Below are 26,070 nucleotides of genomic sequence, written 5' to 3' on the forward strand. Positions count from 1 at the left end.
ATCTTGGTCTCTTGCACAATCCATTAAGTGCCACAAACCCAAAGAAAATATTGACATAAATGTATTTGCCAGTCTAATTTGCACTTTAAATATTTTCTTTCATCTTTGTATTGGCAATTATAAGCAATACAAATGTCCTATATTTTCCCTCACATTTTATCACCAAATGAAGAATTGATTAAGATAACCACTGGATAAAAGTATTTTTTGCTACAACTACTGATGTACGTGATCACATCAACGTATCTTTCATTCATTAATGCAATATACATATAATGTCTGGACTCCAGTTCCTCATTGTTGACAGTATTCAGTGTGTTTGTGCATGTAAAATGGGACACAGTACACCAATGAATCCTCTAGACCATGTATCTTTCCTTGTATTAACTCTACTGTTTACGTCTGTTTCATGAAAGCTTGTTATTCATCCGTTCCTGTTATAGGCTACAGAAATCTAGCAATGCGATGAGTCATGAGCATGTTTGCCAGATGAAACAGAGACTCCTCTTTATGAAAGAGAGATATTTATACATGACAAAGAGAACTTAAATTTCTAAATGTTGAGAATAGAAATTAAATGAATTGAATTGAACTTGCCATAAGGAAGTTTTTCATCAATGAATACAGCCATTTAACAGTATCCACTTGACCTCTACATGCCGTCATTCCCATATACTCAACACACAGATGACGAGGTCCCCAAGAGTGATCCTGGTTTAACCCGATAGAGACTGCATGATTATGCTATACCACACATTTTCCATAGACCTAGCCCACATATACGCGGGCTCGGGTCTCCAACGGGTTAATACTCTTGTGCAGGATGGGCATCCCGCGGTACAGTACTCAGGGTTCTTTTCAGTGATGGATACTTGTTTCTATAGTGGGATAATAGCCATAGCAGGTTGGGAGTGAAGAAGGAAGAACAACTAGAGTTACTTATCAGTACGCCTCCCTGTATTCATGATGCCACTTTTGGAAATTGACATGAAAGGCCACGATGCTACCTGTTGCCATGCCAGCGATGATTGTTCTGAGTGAGGTAAATAAAGAATGGTTGCAACAGAATGAGAGAGTTATATCATACACAGAATATATTCTGTGTGAAAGTATTTCTTTGATTTTGATTACAGGCTACATGTGATGCTTACATTAACCTAATAGTGATAAAATTAGTTAAAAATTTCATGAGGACTGTCTTGCAAAGTCAAAGAAAGCAATAAGATTTGTAAGTACATTTGTCTCAGATTCCATTTTACTATTGAAATCATTAAATAAAAAGTTGTGAATATGACATATAAAGGCTAGAAATTACACAATAGCTCTCTGTCAAAACAGCTTTAATCTAACAGATTTAATCTAATAGATTTAATATAACACCCACTGATTTTTTTTTCTAATATTCTATGATATAATTTTGGAACAAATGTCAGTTTAAATAATGAAATTAATATACCCTATCTGAGATTCAGATAAACACAAGAAAAATAATTTAACAATACTAATAAAATGGATTATTATGGAGTGAATTCTTATCAGAGCTGATCATATGATTGCTAGGATGTGTTATATTTATGAATTAAATAGACTATATACTCAAGTATTCATATAAAATTGAGAATTTCAAACACTAGGATGTTCTGTGTGTCAAGGTTCACATCAAATATCATTTTTCTTCTATTCTTAATCTGGGTCATAGACTAATCTAAGTCAGAGTAACTCCTCCACATCAAGTCTCTGTGAGCTTACCTCTGTTCATGAGCTAGGTCTAAAGCTAGAATAGATGCATCACACAGCGGGAATGTATGCATGAGTTTATGATCATGTGTCCTCCAAACCTGGACTACACGGTTGTCACCACCAGTGATGAAATAATCTCCTTCTGGTTTCATCCTTACAGCCTGCATAAAAAAAGATTCAACGTTAAAAATGTAAGGATTTTCCCCCCTCATGATTTCATGACTATACTCCATGGATGATTCTGGTATTCACTCATCAAGTGGCACATGATCTCTAAGCTTTAACCCAGGCCTCGATCCTTCCTTAAAACCCTATCAAAATTCAAATACTAACACTCTATCTTTAGTCGGAGGGATTGCCACAAGAACACATTTCAGTTCACCCCTTCAAAACTGATGCTCCTGCTTTTCTATAGAGTTAGGGTGAGGATACATTAAAATTGATGTTTCCAATGCCATAACAGAACACAAAGACAACCCTAGAATGACTAATACAGAAGCACAAAAAATCTTTACAATCAGTTCACTGAAAACATGAAAAGAAAAAACAAAACTATTGTTTATGGATCCTGGGACATTAATACTAATCATAGATCATCAACTTAAAAGAAAAAAATAATATCCTTATCATATCAATTTTCCATTTCTTTAAAATCGCCAAATTCTGATACCTCAAAAGTAAGACTACATGACCTTATTTCTCACTGCATACATGAAATGTTCTGGGAATACTCTCAATGATAAAACAAAGAATAATAATCTTACATGAAGGTTAGCTTCGACGTCGGTGTGGTTGAGGAAATGACCATTGAGGGTGAAGGAACAGATGTTACCCTTGTCAAAGGTCACCATGATGACCCCTTGCTCCGCAGCTATGGAGCAGAGACGAGGTACCTTACAAGGAGCAGGGGGCTCCAGGGATTGAAGGAGATCACCGGATACTGTGTGAACCAAGCATGCTCCACCTGGAGAAAGGATATACTCCATGTTAATGATCAAGCTTTTATGATACATACATTTACATTTCACTTGCTCAAGTAGTAGAACAGCAGTTATATGTTATGTATCATATGAACAAAATTAACAGGAAAAGATGGATTGAAACAAAGGTTCATATTCATCATACAAGTACAAACAAAACAATTCAACTAATTTTTTTTGGAGGTAAAAAGAAAACATACCGAGAGGGAAATCATCACTTCTAATCAACAAAATATTTGGATGAATTTGCATTATACTAACCTTTTGATCCGCTGACCACGAGACCTAGCTCTGTACAAACGGCTACTGAGATGATTTCTGTGTCATGACCAGTCAAAATGGCTCGAGGAGTAGCCATCTCACCTTCAAGAATTAAGGGAGAAGATTTTATTTTATAATCAGTAAAATCATACATACAATTATAAACAAGAGACAAATTGTTCAGAAACGTTCCAAATATTGGAAGTCTCTACAGAATTGACCCCCTAAAAAGGAGTACATTTTCTACCATTAATCCATGTAATACTTGGCACAGTGGTGTGAGTGGTCACAAATAAAAAGATCTGAAAAAAGCTGAAGAGTGTTGTAAAAATCTGAAATAGAAAGAGCTCCCATACTTTTTGTACAGAGGAATGCCAAACATAAGCAGAAATTAAGCTTTAAAAAAGTCTGAAATCAGCTAAAAATCTGAACTCTCACACGCCTGTTGGCATTACTTTACTTTACATTGGATTTGCATTGAAAATTAACATACTCTGAATTATGAGTTAACTTAGGCAATGGATTAAACCTGTGCTATAAGTGAGGGTTGCCAAAAGTGTTCAAAACTTTATTTATTGATGGATTGGTGTTTTTTTCTTTACCTGATTGTTAAGAAAGCATGAATGCTTGTAAGCAAGCAACCATTACATTGCCCATTCCTATGTCTACTCTGTTATTTCATCATGCTTCAATGAAGAATAACACAAGTTTAGGTATTACTCCCGGACTGTCATTAAAGAGTGCCAAACATCCTGATAACTTGAATCTCTACCATTCAAGACATTGTGTCAGACTCCATATAGTAAAACCACAGCTTTAGAACCATAGTTTCCATTGAACACACAATACGGGCCAATGCATCTACTTTTGACCTCCTATTAGCAGGAACAGGTTGCTTTTGCTAAATGTTTAACAATGAAGATACTTGATCCTCAGTAGATAATATTAATCCTACTCACCATGTACATGATTATCTCCTAGCACCCACTGCTGCTTGGCACTCCAATGCCAGACCAGGAGGGTAGCGTCCCTTGAACCTGATACAATGTAGCAATCCCCACCAACAGGACACTCAGACCTTCCTAGACACGTCACCATGTCCCAATGACCATATACCACCTGGGTGACCTTGCCTGTATTCACACACAAAAAAATTAATGATGATGATGAGAAGGTGATAGCTTGTTACAATTTTTGTTTTGTTAATCAGGGGTTACATTAAAACTGGAGAAATTGTAAATGTTAACTTGTATATCCCTGTTAGAATCTCCTATTCTCCTATGATTATGGATTGCATAATGTTACAAAAAGATTTTGTTTTCTCTAAGCATGAACATGTATTGACTAGTATATTGGCAGTATACATGTATACGGTGATATTCAATTGAATTTCAGGCACAATTTTAAGACACACCTTGTTCTTGATAAGAATATCAACTGATAAATTAGCATGACTACATGTATATTCCAAGGACAAATTTCGAATGGGGGGGTGAGGGTCCAAGACTTTGAGGTGATTGATCTAGAAAATGAGAGAGAAAGGGGGTGGGGGTAGTTTTAGAATCATGAGGGTTCTGTACATACACTTATCAGAGATGAAGACCATGAAGCCTTCATCCAAGAATCAAGATGATATGAGGGGGGGGGGGGGTGTCTGAGAATATGAGGGGTTGATCTTGAATACAAGACTGATGAAAGGATGAGTGGGTTGATCTAGAATTAAAGGGTTTGTGAACATACATGTATCTGTGAGGAAGACCCTGAAGCTCTTATCCCAGAAACCACATGACATGACATATCTGTTGTCTGCTGTGGCAATGTAGCAAGATGATTTAGACTTGATGTTCGAATCCATTGCCTCTACAATCTGTCTCCTGTGCATCCCAGTCTGTGATACTGAAGACATTTCAGATTAAATGAAATCAATAAGAAATATTGCAGTGATAAACTATGATAAACTATGCATGTATATTCAAGATTCATAAATGTATATAGACGAAATGGGTGATTTAAAGTTTGGTGTTGGCAACTTGTGGCAGTGTTAGGCTGACATTTACACTAGCCATAGCACCAAATTTTAAAAAAGTTGGCGTGGAGATGTCAAAACCTTGATGTATTTATTTATACCACCTTCCTAAATAAGTTCATGTAAGGTCGCTTGATTCATGCCCCAACAATATGAAATCAAAATCACCATTGTATTTGTGTAGGAACCTGAAGAACCAATTCAGAATAGTACTGCTCTTTGCAGTGTAATACTACTATTGTGGCAGAATCAGAACTGGAGAAATTAAGTTGTGGAGTCCTTGCTTGGAAGCAGGAGATGAGGTTCAAATCCAAATCTTTCTTAGCTCTTCCAGACGGAACATTCAATATAATTCACTGATAACCTGGGGCCCGTTTCATAAAGCTGTTCGCAAGTTACGAATGAATTTACGCACGACTGGTGACCATTTCTTGTGCTAAATGATATCCCTATGTAACTGATTTAGCGCCTAAGAACAGGTTTTCGTTGTGCGTTAAGTTGTGCATTATGAAATACCACCCAGTAATGCTGTGCATTTTTCTGTTACGAATGTAAGTCAGAGTAAAATCAGATGGGCAAGGGTATTTGTTTCTATTTCATCATGAATGTGCCAAGCATCAATAATGGCCTGGTGGCCGCTGACCGAATAGCAGTAGATGATGGGTTGAAATCCCAATGGCAACAAGACTTTTTTCTGACCTATTTTTCAGATCAAACATTAAATCTTAATCATTAGGTGTTAGGAAGAAGAATATCTTTACAGTACAGCTACTCTATTGTTACTTACAGACGAGTGGGTCCAGCTCAATAAGAAGGTTCTTGCCAGCATCCATTGAGTACCCAGGAGTACCAGGAACACCTGAAGAAGAAAAGAATTACAGAAAGAGCACAGGCTATTTGGTAAGATGCTACAAAGATAAACCTACGGACAAATTACACTTGAATTAATCTTAACTCAGAATATGGACTGAGAGCGTTACATAAATATTTTTGTCCATCAACTTTCCTTTATTTGATTGGCTGAGAAGCACTGCTACTTTGGTAACTGTCAGATATTACAGATTTTGTCATATAAAACATCCGACAAGCCCTTTCATGACTCATATGACTGGTGTTAGCAGCAACATGGACCCCACCTTACCCCCTCCCTTCCAGTAGCTTACCACACAAGACATACCTGCTGTTTGGTTGTTCCACTTGTTCATTGCGTAGGTTTGGTTACAAGCTACTGTAATAATGGCCGGAGTAGGTACCATAGGACTGGTGTTAGCAGCTACATGGATGACGGGTGAGTTGGAGAGGAACTTGATGATCATGAGTACTTCTTGCTGTAGCTGGTCTGTGTACATCATTGGGGACTGATACAGGAGGAAATGAGAAAAAGAAAAGATAGGAAAAGGGGAACAGATTTGAATGGATTTTAATGATTTGGATAACAATTTGAAATAAATGAGATTAAGGTATCTTAACAGAAGTTGCATTCACATATTCATAGCATGCAGTTTCTTTTCCAATCCACCAATGTTTTGTCTATGCAGGAATTGAAGGATAGAAGGGAAAAGACAATGAGTAAAATTTCCACTTAAAGCTAGCTGCAGCTAAATACGGTTCAGACTTTTACAAAGTAATGAAACACTATTATATAGCAATTAGAATTTCAGTATTTTCATTATTTAGTATTTTTCTGTATCTCTAGTGATTAGTAATTCTAGTCCAATAAAAAACAATGTTTTAATCTCTGATTGTGACTAATGGCATATACAAGATAATAAACTTTAAGAGGAGTTAAACCTGCATGTTTGTCTTGTAAATATTAAACAAAGTCAGGGATGGAAACTAAATTCAATTTTGAAAGCTTACCAAATGCATAGCTGAACTTCTAGGAGGGTGTGGCTCAGTGAGTAGTTGGGCAGGGGTTTGACCAAAGCTTCTAATCTGATTCTCTATAGCCTGAAAAAGAACACAACCAAAACAAAATTGGTAATGGAGTAATAAAAGTATGAACTGCACCAACTGCTCATTGCTGGAATACTCCCCAGGGAGTGGTAATAGTACATAATCTGTACACAGGCAAGCCAGAATCCAATGACCTTGGTAATCATATATCTGTAAAGCATTTAGAGATGTCTTTTCAATGTGATTAAGTGCTATATAAAATGGATTATTATCATCATTAATTCACTATATGACTAATGAACCCATGACTATCCAGTGACGGTCACAGAATTTTTGTTGATACTCACGTACTTCAACAAAGTATGAAATGAATTTATCGCACGGAACAGTTTACCTCATAACTATCTTGAAAACAGTGTTAATCCCGGTCAACTGCCACTGTTAATTTCTTGATACCATCAAACTCATTTGTTCTGTTATATTGAAGATATTACCAATTACACATAAAAATTCACTCTCGGTTCATTGCAGAGCTACATTTCAATCAATACTCGATCAAAGCAGCTCATAATTTTTTGTTGAAAACAAGTTTTGTGAAATTAAGCACTGGATATTTTTGGTTGTTGTCATCCAAAGCTCGATGACCTGCCATCCAATAAAATAATCCATATCATTAGGATTTTAAGATTACCTCTTTCATAACAGGATCATCAATGGTCTCTAGATCGATGCTGCCCTCATAGGTGAGATAGTAGAAGACATTGGTAGAGCGTACAGCATCGAGTCCTCTCTGCTTGTAGCCAAAGATAAGGTCTATCCATTGATGGAGCTGGCAGGATACAAACTCTGATTCTAGGGCCTGTCATTATGATAAAACAAAGGTTGAAGTCATTGCAAACTTTAGAACATGATTTCAATTTTTTTTTGTACTTAAATTTTTTAGATTTTTTTCCCCAATGTGATAATTTCTTATTGGAACCATTGTGTAATATACTTATGTTATTATTTAAGAGGCTGGACATAAACTAAATAAGCATATGAGTGAAACATAAGACCTTTATCTGTGGTAAAATCTAATATCTTAAAACTATCTGACTACTTAGCAGGATTTTGGTTTCTTCTTCTCAAAATCAACACCCAGGAGTATCTTTTTGAATGTTTCCAGTCATTGGCAGAGCAGAGATAAGAGCAAAGATAGTTGTTATATTGAGCACGTCCAACATACCAGCCTGTTTATCCTGATGAAGTCTTCTGGTGACTTCGCCCAGGGTGGTAGCACAACATCATCAACGACTGTCCCTTCATCCAGAGTGCCTAGCTGGTAACCATTGTTATTCATAAACATCTCAGGTAGATAGAAGAACTCTGGAATCAATTCCTGTGTGAATCACATTATAAAAAAAGCATGGCATTCAGAAAGATTACATTTCTCCTAAAAATTGGCAGATTACTTCAAGAAGCAATATATTTCTCCATAGACATTAACATAATACTTGAGACTTGTGTAACTGATCAAGGACAGGTATACTGCAAGCTTATTTGCCTGTATAAGATTTGTAGTCAATAATTCAAAGTATGGCACAATAATACGTAAGAACACCAGTTGACAAGTAATATATGTTAGTCATTATCTAATCCTGTGCCAAGGAAGGATTGGTAGCTACACACCTCCAATACCTTCTACTTTTTTACTTGCATTGTATCCTTTACAGATCCATTCATATTATTGTCTTTGAAAGGGGTGTGAGGAAGGAAAAATAAAAAGGAATAAGAAAAATAGAAAGGTTGACAAAAAGGAATAGGAATAAGTGACAGAGGAAGTAGACAGAATTACATGAAGATGATGATGATGGAGATTTCATTTCCTTTATTTCACATTAAAAACCATACATAACATTACAGAAAATTACAAAAGAAAGAATAAATTGTATTCCATGTACATATGAAATAGATAAACATATAACAAAATTGAAATACAATGGTAAATAATGTGACCAGGGCTAGGAAAAGAAGAGCTTATCGAGTCTAGCCTGGGCGTAAAAGGAGGAGAGGCCCACCCTGGGAGCACGTACGGTCAGAGGCAGAAGAGGGTCGGGACAGAAGCGGGTCAGGGATTCCCGATTATCATGATTACTATTCAAAGCATTTATATGGAAAATATCTTTAATAGATGATTCAAAGATGACTACCCCAAAGACCTTTTTGGTAAAAGTAAGTTCAAGTAAAGCTTTCAAGTGTTCCAGATGGTAAAATCATCCCATACAAACAAATTTCTCCACTTCATCAAGTTTCTTACTTTGACATCCGATGTGTCCCTTTGGCAGTTCTTCCATGACGAGGCGATAGACGAGAATGTTCTTGATGCATGGTCAAATTTACCTCCTTGAAGATTCAGGAAGTATGTGGTGTAAGGCTCCTGCAATAAGCATGGAATAAAAAAACAAGTAGCTATTATACAACATACAATATTGATGGATTTCCATTCAAAAATGCCTATTCGAGATGAAAAAAAAAGCATTTTCATTCTGTCTTCAGACAATAATAATTTGGAATTAGTAATGAATTATTGGATGACAACAATGAACATACAAATAGAAACAGGTAAAATGGTTGTTCCAATATGTAGGTATATCTTTTTCATCTTCACTGAATATAATATTTATGTTTTTAAGTACTCTTATTCTTTAATTATTCTATCGTTTCTTTCTTATTATCTCATCAAGTATCATTTGAAATTTGTGCAATTTCACTTTAACATGTTTCTGTGCAGTATCAGCAACTACAAATTTAGATTAAAGGTCTGTCAAAGCTTGCAGTCTTGCAAGTGAAAACTTACCCAAAACCGAAAAAATTCATTTTTAGTATCTTATTAGGTATCCAGTAAAAATTTCATGATTGTTGAAAAGAATGTTTTCTTATCCAGTATCATCACTTTCATAATATATCAAAGACTATCTTACCAGTCTCATAAGCCACATGAGTGTGAAGCCTAGAGTTGAGTAGTGTGTGCCGTAGTGGAATGCTGGTATCTTGTCATCTTCCCAATTCTCATACCTCTCCTGGAAGAAAGCTTTACGACTTGGATTCAGCGCCCCCATTGGCTGCAAACAGGAAAATATATAATAAAGGTTGAAATAGAGATGTGATTATTAAACATACACTGATTGACATCTCTGTTATTTTATTTGGTACTAATAAGAAATTTAATTTGAGAATGCACAAGGAAAACATGAAATCAAGGATTTATACCATACATGTTCAGTTGACTGGCACAGGGAAAAACAAAAGTAAAATCAATTGATGTCACCCATCCCATAGGATAAATACATAGAGTAAACTAGGCAACTTTGAATCCCAAAATAATTGTATTCTACATCGAAGTTCAGTTGATATTTCTTAACCCAGAATGTTGTGAATGGCATACCTAATGAAAACCAAAACAATTAACACTGTTGAAAAGTGAGCTTTTAATTTCATTTACCTTGTGGCTTATGGATATTCATAACAGGAAAATGCAAATAACTAGCCTTTAAAAACAAGTGGAATGCCTCTGGCCGTCTCACCTGCATCACGCGGTTCAATATAGCAGCAGTGCTCACTTTGAATACTACTCTAACTTGCACAAGATGTTCAGTGATACATGGTTACTCTTATTTCCCTTTTTTATGAACTAGACCAATAAACTTACAGAGATATGATGGTTATTCAACAAAAAACCCCAACATGGCCAAAGTTCATTGACCTTACATGACCTTTGACCTTGATCATGTGACCTGAAACTCGAACAGGATGTTCAGTGATACTTGATTACTCTTATGTACAAGTTTCATGAATCAGATCCATAAACTTTCAAAGTTATGATGGTAATTCAACAGATACACCCAATTCGGCCAAAGTTCATTGACCTTTGACCTAGGTCATGTGACCTGAAACGCGCACAGGATGTTCAGTGATACTTGATTACTCTAATATCCAAGTTTAATGAACTAGACCAATAAACTTTCAAAGTTATGATGGTAATTCAACAGATACCCCCGATTCGGCCAAAGTTCATAGACCCTAAATGACCTTTGACCTTAATCATGAGACCTGAAACTTGCACAAAATTTTCAGTGATGCTTGATTACTGTTATGTCCAAGTTTCATGAATCAGATCCATAAACTTTCAAAGTTATGATGGGAATTCAACAGATATCCCCAATTCGGCCAAAGTTCATTGACCCTAAATGACCTTTGACCTTGGTCATGTGATGTGAAACTCATGCAGGATGTTCAGTGATACTTGATTAATCTTATGTCCAAGTTTCATGAACTAGGTCCATATATTTTCTAAGTTATGATGACATTTCAAAAACTTAACCTCAGGTTAAGATTTCGATGTTGATTCCTCCAACATGGTCTAAGTTCATTGACCCTAAATGACCTTTGACCTTGGTCATGTGACATGGAACTCTAATAGGATGTTCAGTAATACTTGATTAACCTTATGGCCAAGTTTTATTAACTAGGTCCATATACTTTCTAAGTTATGACGTCATTTCAAAAACTTAACCTCAGGTTAAGATTTGATGTTGACGCCGCCGTCGCCGTCGGAAAAGCGGCGCCTATAGTCTCACTTTGCTTCGCAGGTGAGACAAAAAGGATCAGAATATTCCAATAAAGGCTGAAGTGGTAGCAAGTATGAAGTATACGCAATTATGCATTAATCTGATATAAATCCCTCACTAGCATATGCTCATTATAGAAATTTAATAATATTTAGCCAGAAAACATTCTGTAGCAACGGCCACATGTATCTCTTAAAGAGAAATGCCAGTAGTTGCAGTAAACACTGATTTCATGAGAAAGTCTGTAAAACCAGGCTTAATAGTCAGTATATAATCAAGGATCTAGATCTGGTACAGTCACATAAACTGAACTTTGTGAAATCTTGAAATCTATGCTGAAAAATATTCACACTGAAGATCACCAACACAGATAAGCGCACGTGGGACAGTGTATTATTATTGCTTTGAATGTTGTGCCAGATGCTTGACCCGAATCCTGTGCTTATTTGCTAATTTCTCAGCATTTACACAATTTCTTCCAAAATCCTTTGGCACATATTCTTTATTTATACAAACAGACACTTTGGTGGGCATTTCATTGGATTCTGTACGAACTCATTTTGATATCACTACCATAACTGGCATTTGCCTTTAAACAAAAAGGGATATATGCAAGTCAAATAATCCACTGCTAATGCCCTCTTAGTTCATCAAATGATTGTGTACTTGTTCCTTTAGGATCACATCAAACTGTCTCATGCACTGGACTACGTTACTAAATCAAAGCCATACAACCCACCACACAATTAGCACAGATACAGCATACCGATTTGATCACATTATACCACCACTTAACCTAATGATGCCTGCATGTTCCTGGCTTGGGTTGCAGCATTAATCAAACTTCCAAGGACACATTTCTGTCCTGTCTCATTACAAGATGGCACAACCCAACGTTAACATTCCTCTAATCTTCAGAGACACATTGACACCCACTTTACCCGCTTTGCTGCCACGGACAGTACACTCCCACAAGAAGTCAATGCTATTTGGTCTCTTATGGCATAGAATGGGTTAATTCCCTATCAAGATTGTTACTCAATCCTGAAAGGATAAAGATGATTTCAACCTTGAACATAGGGTAACTTTTCAACTTTTACTGAGCTATAAAATACACACAGGAATGTAACTTTGAAATATTCAATTTCCTTTTTAATATCTAAAGTACAAACAAATTTACAAAATCCTTTGTAAACTAATAAGTCAATTTTGTTAATGGTGCCATAGGTTAGAATATCAGATTATAGACCATTTCATTCATCAATTGGCAGAACAGAAGATCTTTTATGATCTCTATACTATATTTTATTTTTATGCCATTTTGCATTCTGCCCTTATTCCCTCTTTTCAAGAAAAGTCAATAACCTCAAAAATCTAACACTAGTTGATTGAATTGTAAGTTTCAGAAGTGTATCATTGCAAAAAAAAATGTGCCCCTTTTAACTTTAATGCTGGATGTTTTTTTTTATTTCTTTGGTGTCCAAGACTTAGTAACATTTTTTCATCATTTATTTCTTTTTAAAAACACCGTACATGCAGCATACTAGAAAATGGCACTGGGGCATCTGACCCCCCCCCAAGAGTCAACACTATGCGTAAGTAGAGTACTATATGCGCGAATGGGGCTGTACTAAACCGAATGATGTAGGTAAAGGTAATATCGACGACCGACGTCCATGACATAATGATTGAAATATCGCTGTACTTTAGGGGTTCAATTCAGGGAATACTTGCCAATAGTATCGTTTTGTTTCCAATACTTGTTAAGGGTAGGGTTTCGCATGCCAATACTTGTTAAGGGGTGCATTTTCAGAATATGGAAAATATGTGTTTAGGGTGCTTTTTGAGACCCCATGGTCGCGCACAGTATCCACTCGTCAATGGAAGTGGCCTCCCCCCTGGGTATCAACCCAATGAATACTGAATAATCTCTATTCCAATAAGCATACTACATGGTTTTCTGGATTTCCATGGTGTGCAGGTTAAATTGTATGATACCATGTATGTAACTTTCCCCTGCAGCCTGATCTTAGTAATGGAGTGTTTACCTTTGAAAGATCTCTGTAATTGCTTGGTAGAGTCAGGTCTAATTCTGGAGACTCGTAGTTCGTCAGCACCCATGGAAATATAGGATACTGGTTGAGGTCGTTGTATGTACGTCCTGGAAAAAAAAGATGAAATAAATAATATATCATAATCATTACATGAATAAACATTCAATATACCTACATCTGAAATACTACAAGGAAAAACAGGCTAAAAATCCCACAAATTTACATAAATCAGCACTTTCTCAAATCTTGTGGGAAATTTCATATTTTTTTTCTTCTTCTTACATTCAAAGTATTGAATGCATAAAATGGTACTCTGACGTACTTCATATTGTAAGTAACTCAAAATATATTGAGTTAATTCCCATGCAAAGTCCAAATCTGTTATATATATTCAGCTTGATGAAACCATTAGATCGAACATTCTGTAGAATGGACATACCCACCTGCTATAGTATTAAGGTACATGAGATATTCAAAGTTTGAGATCTCTCTTCTCTGCCAGGCTGCTGTCATGTTGGATGCTTTGAAGAGCTGTCGAGGGGTAGCCAAGGAAACATGTCTGTATGGGGATGCGTGATCAAATGGAAGAAAAATGTGTGAAATTGTCAAATAATTTTTTTTTTTTACATTTAGATTCCCATCAAATACTTTGCCAATTGCCATACTGAAAAGCAATGGCTAAAGACTTGTGAAAGATATGTTGGATGGGATTGGAGGAGTAGAGGTAACATAATTGGTGTGGACAAAAACTGCAAGAGAGTGCCAGAAAGGCATAAGATAGAGATAGGTGGAAAAAGTTGCTTTGCTCTTACTGGTAACATCTGAACCAGGAGAAGAAATGTGGATAGATAGAGTTGTCATTAGTAATTGTAATTCCCTAGCCAGTTGCATCATTGGACTGACCGTGTATGGCACAGTCCATCTAAGATTGCTTCTAATACCAGTAATTCATGTCAAAATAAGAATGCCCAAAGTTCCACACATAATAGCATTTTGTGAGAGAGTAGTTTTGAAATGCAAGGGAATATGGTCCTATCTACTTAAGTGTGTTCTCACACCAATGAAAATGAAGGTAATATAGGTGGCATTTCTCAGAAATTTATTGATTCAAAGCTTCAAAAAAAATTATCGCTAATGGCAGGGTTTTTTTTTTCTTAATCAGGGACCAGACGAACATATCCCTATGTACATGAAAATTTGGAAAATGTAACAACACTTATATTTTTAAGTTTTTATTTTAAAAAAGTATCAGGGCTTGATTATTTCTATGTTTTCAAGAGTACCAATTAATACAAAAAAGAGTAGAAACTGTGAATTCACTGCTTTTCTCAACAATTCTGTCTTTCTGTTGTCACTTAGTCCCACATAAGTACTTTATCTACCCCAAAACTTATATCCCCTTTTGTTTTGGAATGAATTGTAAAAATGAAGAAAATAAGACTAAAAACATTGCTAATCTATTGGATTATTCACTGTATCTCATCTTCCAATGCATTTGTATTATAACAAGTAAACAGAGAAAAAAAAAGTAAATCGTAGAATACAAATAAATAGTAATAAAGGAAACCAAAGAGAAAATAAAGCAAATCTTAGGTTAACTACAGCCTTAAAAACAATCTTGCAAAATGAGTGATCAATGTGCATGTAAGTGTTCTATGTCATAAGGTTGACCGTTGCTATAGTTTTGTATAATGTTCAAATTTTGAGATGAATTATGAGAACAGTATTTACAGTTTACGAATGGCAAACGGTGAATGCCTATGTTGACCAGACTTTAACAATGAGATGAATTTCCTTAAAACCCATCCAAACCAAAAACCTATTGTAATCAAATTCATGCAATCTGAAAAATATGAGAAATAAAGATGATCAAATATCAAAATCAATAAACCTAAACCCTTTACACCAGAATACAAATGGTCTGAAATTTAATAAAACATGCACGATGTATGATGAATGATCCGCCAAACCCACTGAGCAATAAAAGAATGAAATTCTGAACATCGTATGCATGTCAGAAGTGGGTGAAGCAGGGAAATAAAATCCTCATCATATTGAAGTTTCCAATATGGAGATCAACTAAGATATCAGGATATAAATCATACACCAATGTATTGCATTCAAACTAATCATTTGTAAAGTTGATAGACTAGAGCATTGGATGGGTAGCTAAAGTAGGGTTTATGTCTTTTTTCAAGAAGTAAGCAGTAATTAATTATATGAAATAAATTTAGGCCAAAGGTGACCTTCACACTTCTTACAAAATTAAACTCACAAAAACAGTCATTTGAATAATTTTAACCTTTTTTTAGGAATATGTTTGACTCATGAGTCATTTGAGTAATTGAATTTAATATTTTGTATCCCTTATTTTCATGATGTTCTGTATGAAAAAATGATAATTAAAAAGAATGCATCAAAAGTCGAAACTAATCATGTGAAATTATTTATTATAAGGGCTGATTTGCCTTTGGTTCATTAATTATAATTTCACCTTTTTAAAGGCAAACTATAAAATCAGAAAGGTGATATGTTGTTTTTATTCATGAGAAAAAAGTTGGAAGAGATTTAGAATGACATACAGGCATCATTACAATTTAGAAAGAGAGACAGATGAAGAGGGAGCAAGATATGAGTGGAGAAGGAGGAGAAGAAGATGGAAAGATGAAAAAACAATACAGAAGGAAGAATAAGAGGAGTTGAACAATTTAGAGAGGAAATAAAAAACAAATATAGGGGCAAAATGAAAATAAGGACAGCAAAAATGAGGGCTGGAGAACCAAGGGAGAATGAGAAAGAGGATTGATCAGTAGAGAGCTTGAAAGAAATCTAAAGAGTAAAAACGGTAGAAAGGAGTTCAAGAATAATCAAGAAGTGCCAAAGCTTATGCTCAGTCACACCATCGAAACTGACTCCAGACCGACCAGAAATCTATTATGTTATAACTAATGACATAACATCAGTCAGTTTGGAACTAGATCCCTTGGTGTGACTGTAGCATTAGAAAGCACCCACTAGGTCAACCTCAAGTGCCCTATCATAACATTTTGTTGACAAAGCTCAAGATTATATTCCTCTTGATAGTGTCTTTAAATATCCCTGCCACACTGATAGTCATACAGAGTGTCATCTTAGTGACATGTTTGACGAGTCTGTTTGTCATATCTTAAACAAACTCTGGATGAGATTCACTTCCACACTGCTGGCAATCACTCACAAACTGCCCCATTTACTTGGAGTGTTTCAGAAGTAGCCACACTGACTCCTTGGCAACCAGGGTTCACAACTTTTGGAATTTTAAGCAATGTTTTCAAACCTCCAACTATTTCATAACTGTCTTTTTTCTTATTTAAAGCAACAGTAAGCCTGAAATGAAGTAATCTCGAGAGGACAAACAAAGCTGTATAAAGCGTAATCATGTTCACAATAACAATCTCCTTGAGTTCTTTATTTGTTTTCTACTTTACCATGAGAACGGAAATATAAAAATGAACACTAAAAATACTTGTAAATGATACAGGTTGATCTCTATAACCTACATTTACAGTTATAAGTTTGAGTAAACTTTTAAAGTATAAAGATGTGATGAGCATTGTCAATTTCCATTTCATATCAGTAATACCAATGGATTCACACTGTTTAAGAGTGATTGCTGATGATAAATCACAAATCATATCATTTTATATTCTTGAAAATGAGTTATGATTTATCTGCCATATCTTGATGTGACATCCCAAAGAAATAAAACATCCAGTCTCCCTTCTCCCTGGCTAAATTGCAAGATTATAGACCCCCATAAAATGAAACATGTGATATTACCCAGAAAGCATTAAATAAACAAAACTATCTCCAAGTGGTCTTTGGATAATATCTGTTCTTTTTTTTGCATCATTATTGAAGATTTATTTCTGATAGACTCGCTTTAGCTGCTGACAAGGAGGTTGGGGTTGGTTTAGGAGAATAGAAGAACTGTGCCTGGTTGCCATCACTTGTGACCTCATCATCGCAAGGTCATGGAATGTGTCAACAGGGGTCAGTAGAGGGCAGCAAAGAAATCAAAGTTTTTGAAAGGATCACATCACAATATCCCTTTGAAAGTGAGGGGGATGGCAGAAAGTTGGTTGTATTTGTGGAAAGTTTGCTTTTTGAGAAATGAGGCGTCGTAAATATTTGTGGTAACTTAAGTAAACTATGCAACTGGGCACTATTGGTTCTCATTTTCTGGTTATAATAGAATCTCCTAATATATTGGATTTGAGAAAATGGCATTATTCAAGACATACCTTAAACATTTATCTTAACATTATCAGGATCTTTCTACATATTTTAAGTCTGTTACTAAATAGAACTAAAACTAGTGGGTGAACCCGTCCATGATACCATTCTCTTTTTATTGATTATCAATGAATGGAGTGAAATATTACTCATATCAGAATAGGTGATACACTTGCAGGTTCAATATTAATTGATCAACGATGAAATGAAGTGCTGAACCTAAAAAAGTGATCTGTACCAATGAAGAATGAATGGATCCTTGCTTATTACGGATTTGCAAAGATCAAAGAGGAGTTTAAAAAAACGGGGAGGTGGAGATCCCCTGCCCCAAAAAAGTGTCTTTTTGGCAAAGACCTAATGAAATGGGATGTAATGATATTCGGTTTCTAAAAGTGGAGAAAAATGGTTATCTATAATTGACTTTAATGCAGATTTTCATTATTCCAGTAAGTCCCATCATTCAAAGTGAAGATATAATTCAGGAATGGTAAACCACCAAGTGCCAAGCACAAACCATTTTCTAGTGTAAATCAAAGTCAAATAGAATAGATATAATTAAGTTTATTACTATAATTTACTTTATCAAAAAGGTAAATGGAAATAAGTCAATTGTAAATACTGTACTGTTCAGAAAAATAAGAAAGAGTTGATTGTATGTGAAAAATACGGGAAAATAGTGAATATGGATAAAAATATAATAATGTATATGCCTAAATAATATATGAAGTATGTATAAATGTATAGGAATAAACTTTTATAATGAAATGTATATTATGCAATGACAAAAACTACTGAGCTTTCCAGATAACTTTCAGTAATAGAACAATCTCAAATAAAGTTCTAATTTAAGTTTTGTTTTAATAACAATGGTAAGGAAAGTGATTATTCAGATTTCATGCAATACTTGACTACTTCGTAGGTTGTATGTCTCATTACCTTATTCATAGCTAGAGTTTATATGATACACAACTAAAATTAAATAGGCGAAGTAGCAAGTGTTTTCAATTGTACGAGGAAAAATATTTCTAAAAAATTTTTGTCCATACAATATAACAGAAATTTTAAAATGATAACTTTACAAGATTTTACAAGGCACTCCATTCCATGAAGGAAATTTAGAAAGAAAACACTACGATATGCTGGTAATCGGTAGTATTAAATCCTATTTCTTACACCATATGATACACATACACTAGGATATCATAATTTAAAACTGCAATTAAAACCCAGACTAATGTTTTTCATAAATGTAGGCCTACATGTGTAAAACATGTAAGGTGAACCCAATTTCATACAGATCATCACTACTGAAAGTATCAATAAAAATCACTTATTTATTTCTTTTTATACTTCCATATCTCATTATGGTGGAATGAATGACAGAAGATTAAAATGAATTGTAAACTGAATCAAGTGATTCACATGGCAGGCTATAGTGATTAAGAATAGAATTGAATAAAAATGGGGAAAAATATCAAAGAAGGTGGGCTGAAAGCAAAACATGCACAGGATTATAGAATTACATTGTTACCTGAACTGAAAGAAACTATCAGTGTCGAAAAAGCTCGTGTTATATAATTGTTGCCTACTGCTTCTGCTGATTTTAAATGAAACATGCGAAAACAGAGCTGCTAGTACATATAAATATTGCCAAGATTTTCAGTTTTTACAGAAAAGGGAAGTGAGATTTTAAGATATTATTGTGAAAAATGATTTGAAATGCCTAAACTGCAGGGTTTATAGCACTTAATCTTAACTAGAGCATCACCAGAAAATTGAATAAACTTGCGGTTAATAGAAAAAAAATAATATTGCAAATAATATTACACAAAACAATTTGTATAAAATCTGTTCTTTTGAAATAAACAATTTTTAAAATGAACTGAAATTGTTTAATTAATTCAATACAAGTCCTTTTTAGCAGAATCATCTATCTAAACTGTGTAAGTAATTGCTTAATTATGAAATTGGCAAGGCAAGTCCATCCATTTTTCAAAAATTATAACAAAATGTGTGCTTTGAGCTCTAAAGGTGTCAATGGTAGTCATAAATATGAAAATATATTTTTTAAACATTTGGTAAATTGTTTAATGGTATTATTCCTTATAATTTGCAAGTAAAGAGCTTCATATTTCAAAATTTTCAGCAAGTGTTTGAAAATGCAATGCAAAGCAAGTTATCAGAGGAATAAAGAAAGGGGGAGGGAGAGAGGCTTGGTTCAGAGACAATTAAGTTTGACTTTGACCATAAAGTTATGTATCGGACAAAGGAATTTAAAGTGAATCCTTTCTTCAACTTAAATAATAAACATTTTCAAGTTACAATTTATAAAATATAAGTGATTAACCAAATTTGGGAGATTTCTCATGAATACATAAATATTCCCATCTCTCTGATAAGATTTTCCAACACAGATCTACAAACTTTAAATGCAACAACCAAGTTGGTATGGTAAAGTGGGTAACACATTTATAGTCTTTCAAGATACTATGGTCCTGAATGAACCTTACCAATGTCACTTTGCAGTCTTACCACACTCCTATATACTTTTTGCATTGCGTTAATATCCGTTTGGCTTTGAGCCTTTGACACTACCATCCTTCTTACCTTGATGCTGGGATGCCATACTTGAGACCTACTCCAACCCTAGGTAAAGCATGGACAACCTTCTTGACTGTACTCTTGTTAGGTAGATTAAACATCACGGAAGCTGTAAGAGATAATAGCAGTCATCGAGAATAATAACTGATTTTCATGCATATGATTTATTCTTCATGGCAATATATTTCTATTGCAAAATTGTATCGATGTGAGTGTTTGTCAAGCATAATAAGTGACAAGCTTGAATATTTTGAGAGCTCTGTAAGAACCCATAATAATCATCATTATCATCCTAATTACAGTTCTGCTTTTACATAATGCTTGAAAATGTAAAAAAAATCCATTGGCCCAGATTCACTCAGGTGGCTTTCAAAACCATCGATTGAACCCAAAGTTTATGTAGATTTATTTACCGCATATATTAAACATGTTTGATTCCAAGGCACACTTTTGTCACATTGCGATAAATTAAAGCTTGTTGCCATGGTTGAGCACACTATTTTATTCATGTGTCAGCGTTTTGAACAGTGGATTTATCAACATGGGTCCTGACTTATGACCTGCCATTCTCATGAATTCAATGCAGTACTATACTACTAACTACTGACCCTCATCTTCTCTTACAGAAGCCTACCAAGTACATGAAAGTAACAGAATTCTCAACGAATTCCTATTGCATAGAATGGGCATGGTGGATGATGTAAAACAGAAAATAAACTCACAAAAACCTTCAACTTGACCCTTAACATGGATACCTTATATCTCAGGATTTTTTTTGATGTATCCCATAATTTTGTGCTTTAATATGTCACAAGTCCCTATAATTAAATGTCATTTCTATTTGGAGGGATATAGATTTTGACTGCACATACCCAGAGGCAAGTGTAAGGTCTCCAGACACTTATCCTCAAGAGGCAATTCTCACTGCATCAGTTGGAGACATGACTGGGGGTCATTATTGGGGCGACATGATATCTTTTCTTTAAACAGAGGAGCAGAATTTCAGATTTCTGGAAGCTTGAATATTCAAGACGTCATTACTGTCATATCAATGATCTTCCCTCTGGTAGATTTTCATGATTTAATGAGGAAAACAAGGATTTTTTTTCAAAATATATTGCAATTCAACTGACCCAAATTTACACATATCAATTCTTTGTAAAAATGGAAGGGTAAATAAATGTAAACCAATCTGCTAGTTGTATTTTATTCACAAGAGTCAAATACAAGTTCAAGATTTTAATAGATTCATTTCATCCACGATTGTTTCAGCATGCTTGAAATATATTCTGTACTACATTTTACATGTATGAATACAAGCCTTATGACATTGCACATTGTTTCTTATCTTAAATTGAACCATGTCACATCTCATTCAATGCAAGGTCCATTGCATTAAAACTCTGTTACAGTAACTTTGCCTTTAAATGGTAACTATTATGGCAACAATGCTCCAGCTCTGCAGCCAACCAAAATGGAGGATTTCATGAAAGTTATCATTGAATCGCCAAGTTATCATCACAGAAACTTTTATGCAGTAGGGTTCAAATTGTCCCTTAGCAAAAAAATTGGGCATGCGTATCTAAATTGAGCTTTCATCCAATCGTCGATTCCGACTGGGTTGTTGTGTTTGAAGCATCTAATAGACGAAAATTTGAAATCACGTTTTAAAAACGATCGTCTCCTGCCAAGAAATGTGATGCCTTATCTGTTACCTCTTGGCGTATAGTGAAAGAATACTTACTTCTGTTAGCTAAGAAGATCTCTACTGCTGTATTCTGTAATAGGTATCTCCTTGAGAAAACTGCTCTGATGTCGTTGAAATGCCATCTTCCATGTAAACCTTCTGTGTATACCATCACCTGTAATGAACAAACGAGGAGATCAATAAAGAATGACCAATTTTCATACTTTTTTCCCATATTTTCTTATCACATGAATAAAGTAACAAAGTGTGACGTCATCAATATTCACTATTTGCATATCAGCGTTTTTGATACCATATTTTGTTAGAGCATTATGGAAAAACCGCCACAACCCAAATGTGGTGGGAATCGGTCCATGGGTCCCAAAGATATGACCTCATGAATACTTGCCTGTAATTAGCCCCATTGAAGTCAATGCATTATTGGCCTGGTTTCTAACATTTAGAACCAGGCCGATAATACACCCGACTACAATGGGACTAATTATGTATTCATGACGTATATCTTGGGGACCCATGTACCAATTCTCGCCAAATTTGGGTTGTGGCGGTTTTTTCCATCATACTCTACCAAAATATGGTATCAAAAACACTGAAATGGTGAAAAAAAAATTGTGATGTCATCACTTCGGTACTCTATATTTATAATATACAAGGTAGATTATAGCAAACATACAAACACACGCATATGATACATAGATTTTCAATAACAAACCTAAACCATATCACCTGCAGCTGATAACTTTTTTTTTAAACTAAAGAGCAATATTTGTAAATGCCTAATTCATAACAATAAGCAACATTTCTTATCTCTTGTATGTCTGGGGTCAGATACGTAGATGCGTATGTTACAACTTAAATACCTATTGACCTTGTGCAGGGATCATCTGGCCAATGAGAGTCAAAAGGTTAATCTCTAGAATCCTAATTCTACCAATTCCCATAGGCAATATATACAGAAAATCATTTAAAATAGATAACATGCTAAATCATGCACTAATACAGAATATTTGTAATCTAAAGTAGATGTAAACGAACTTAAGTTGAATAATTTGTTACCCCTTCACATACATGTTTGACAGTAGCATAAATAGAATTAGATAAAATGGGGAAAGACAAATATGGAAATTAAAGAATCAAGGGGGGGACTATTCAGACTGGACAGCATCATGGATGTATAGTACAAGGGAGATTGCAGGGATATACCATGTTTACAGAGATGGAGGAGTGTTTAGATAGACACTTGTGATTTCAACAAACTTAGCAGGGATGCACAAACCACCTGGGGGGAAGCTAGCCAAGACTTTGAATAGTCTTTGCTACATACACATTTATTTCCAAAGGGAATATTCCTTTGGGTGACCCTTTCCCTTTTATTAACTAAATAGGGCTTACAATTTTGCATGTCAAATATATTTACAAGGAAAACAAATTTAATTTGAAAAAAAAATCAGAGTGTAACTTATTTATCTTCCATAAATCAAGCATGAACTAAAAAGGTCTTAATATATATTTCATACATATGAACTCTTTATAATACTGGCCCATACAATATGAATTCATATAAACAAATGTTCTAGATATACCTTAAAAACATGATGACATTTGGGTTTGATAAGTGGGGTAATCTTTGAGGAGAGTCAGAAATATATCACCCTTCCCCAAATTAAATAATATTTTACATACAAGATATTCATCAACAGTCTGCTGCTTAAGACTAGCAACAAATTTTATGCCACTCAAGATTGACAGGGCTGAATATGAGACCACAAACTTTATCCTGAACTTATTCCAGCTTCCAATGTTGATCAAGTTTTCTATTTCTATTTTTGTAGGGGGAGAGAGGAAACTGGGAGGAATAAAATAAACAAACATCTGTCACATTTGCATCTAAATGGAATCCTGCTGGAAGGATATTTTTGAAGAGGGGGTCTAAAGTTTCTTGTGCAACCTCCACTTGCAATTTATCATATATACACAACAACTCACTGGAATAGTATAAATCCATGTTACATGTACTTTGCAGTAAATGTGATATACTGTAACGTGTACTGTAACTGAAATATCAATTCAACACATATTTGTGTTCAATTACATAATACTTTACCTGTTTCTGTGGAATAGTGCATATTTAGCTTTATCAACTGACAAATTGTCAATGATGTATACTTACCAGTTTCCTTATCTCCAAAACAAAGTATTATTCAGTTTTCCAGCTATCATTTATTATATCACATGCAACTGTACCTTCTCTCTCTATTCCCTCATGTCATTCTTGTATCTTTCCTCTTTCGAGGCAAATCACATTTCTCTTGAAATTACTTTATCAATTATAAGTATTCTCTAGTCCCCCACCCCCTCTCTCTCTGTTTCTCTCTGTCTCTTGCTTATCTTATCATAATAGCAGTCTGTATTTATCTGAGATATTCTCTTCCAAATCTATTTGATTTCCTTCAAGTTCATGACTGAACAATGTATATGTATCTTTACCTCTTCCATTCTTCTTTCGACATATCAACCACTCTTCATTCCGCCTCTCTTCTTCTCTATCTCTTCATATTTATTACTTACTCCCTTATATCCAAACATCTGTGTGAGCACATTTCATGTATTATATCATTAGAACGATCATCAAAATTAAATATGCTCCTATATTCTAATGATACTAATAAACCCTTCTGCATTTTATAGTGATGGGCTTAACTAGTTTATATCAGGAATGTTATTTTGCCTTACTAATACCCTTTTCATAAACCCATCCTCCAATTAGCTGCCTAAGAGTAATGCGGATAATTCAATAAAAATTACGTTCACAAACTCCAAAAATAATCCACACTATTTTTACTAGCGCCCGTCCTGAAAAAGGTGGACAATCGTCATGGCAACTGCACATGCCCACTCCGATGGGGTTGTATTGGAAAAGGGTGACCTTGTGACCGCACAATGGCAATTATCCGCATTACTTTGGGAATGCATTCATAAAGTCAAAATCTGGTCCCGATGCTGCTATTATGCGGATAATTGCAGCATCAAAATAATGCAGATAACTCTGGTCCTCCTGCGATTTTATGAACAAATTATGCTGCTATTAGCCGCATAATTGGATTTATGAAAGGGGTATAAGTCACAGGGTTTTCCATTTTGCATATCAATACACTTCTTTCTCCAATCAAACAGGTCTGTATGTGAACTGGAATGACTGACAGTGTCATTTTCCCAGAGTGGATTAAACAAACTTCCATTACATTAAAGACTAAATGACCAAGGAACTGTGTAATGTATACTGGTTATCATCTAACCTAAACATCATTAATGATTAAATCACCACTGATTGTTCTTTTTTTTGTAAAGAGGAATGCCCTTCCCCCAAAAAAATTCAATCTCATGTAGATAATGGAGAAGATCCAAGGATTTTTTTAATACACTGCTGAAATGGGTCACATTATAGCACTTTCAAGAAGTTTTCCTTGGTATTTTCACCTATTAACACGAAATATTTTCCTTCGAAGACAGGGTACTTTTACAAATCAATCCCATCACATTTGGGCCTGGAGGTATTTTAAGACTATTTTACTACAGTCTCTGTTTCCCTGCAATTTGTTTATTTATTTACATGGGAGCATACAGGGGTCACAGACAGGGTTCAGAAGTGATGCAAGCAGGGGGTATCACCCACCCCTCTCATGTATCTCCTACTGCCCTGACATGATTCCAAACACCAGGGCGGATTCAGACCAAGTGAAGGTTTCAGATGAAACCTACAGGTATACAGTTCTGGAAAAGCTTTCGGTCACCGCTGTTATGACTTGACAGATAGAGAAAAATGATGATCTAGAGCTTAGAACCAATGCCAATGGACAAGTTTGACATTGAAGAAATGACATAAGTGGTGAATAAAACCCCCACCATCTAATTGTCATTCATA

General features: G+C 35.0%; 1 protein-coding gene across 1 annotated transcript; it reads right to left on the minus strand.

The window, feature by feature from the left end:
- Window positions 1-219: 219 nt before the first annotated feature.
- Window positions 220-24,644, minus strand: LOC121430421 (neurobeachin-like). The gene is made up of 19 exons (XM_041627708.1): window positions 24,636-24,644; window positions 22,185-22,302; window positions 20,447-20,549; window positions 19,371-19,433; window positions 14,008-14,123; window positions 13,559-13,671; window positions 9,864-10,004; window positions 9,200-9,319; window positions 8,129-8,281; window positions 7,595-7,762; window positions 6,868-6,957; window positions 6,185-6,365; window positions 5,795-5,866; window positions 4,722-4,877; window positions 3,941-4,114; window positions 2,982-3,083; window positions 2,505-2,704; window positions 1,750-1,901; window positions 220-1,033 (listed from the first exon to the last, which is right to left on the minus strand). Exons 1-19 carry the CDS (start codon window positions 24,642-24,644, stop codon window positions 943-945), a joined length of 2,322 nt encoding a protein of 773 aa, XP_041483642.1. The 3' UTR covers window positions 220-942.
- Between the last annotated feature and the right edge of the window lie 1,426 nt (window positions 24,645-26,070).

The sequence above is a fragment of the Lytechinus variegatus genome, chromosome 1, assembly GCF_018143015.1.
Source record: "Lytechinus variegatus isolate NC3 chromosome 1, Lvar_3.0, whole genome shotgun sequence".
Lineage (NCBI taxonomy): Eukaryota > Metazoa > Echinodermata > Echinoidea > Temnopleuroida > Toxopneustidae > Lytechinus > Lytechinus variegatus.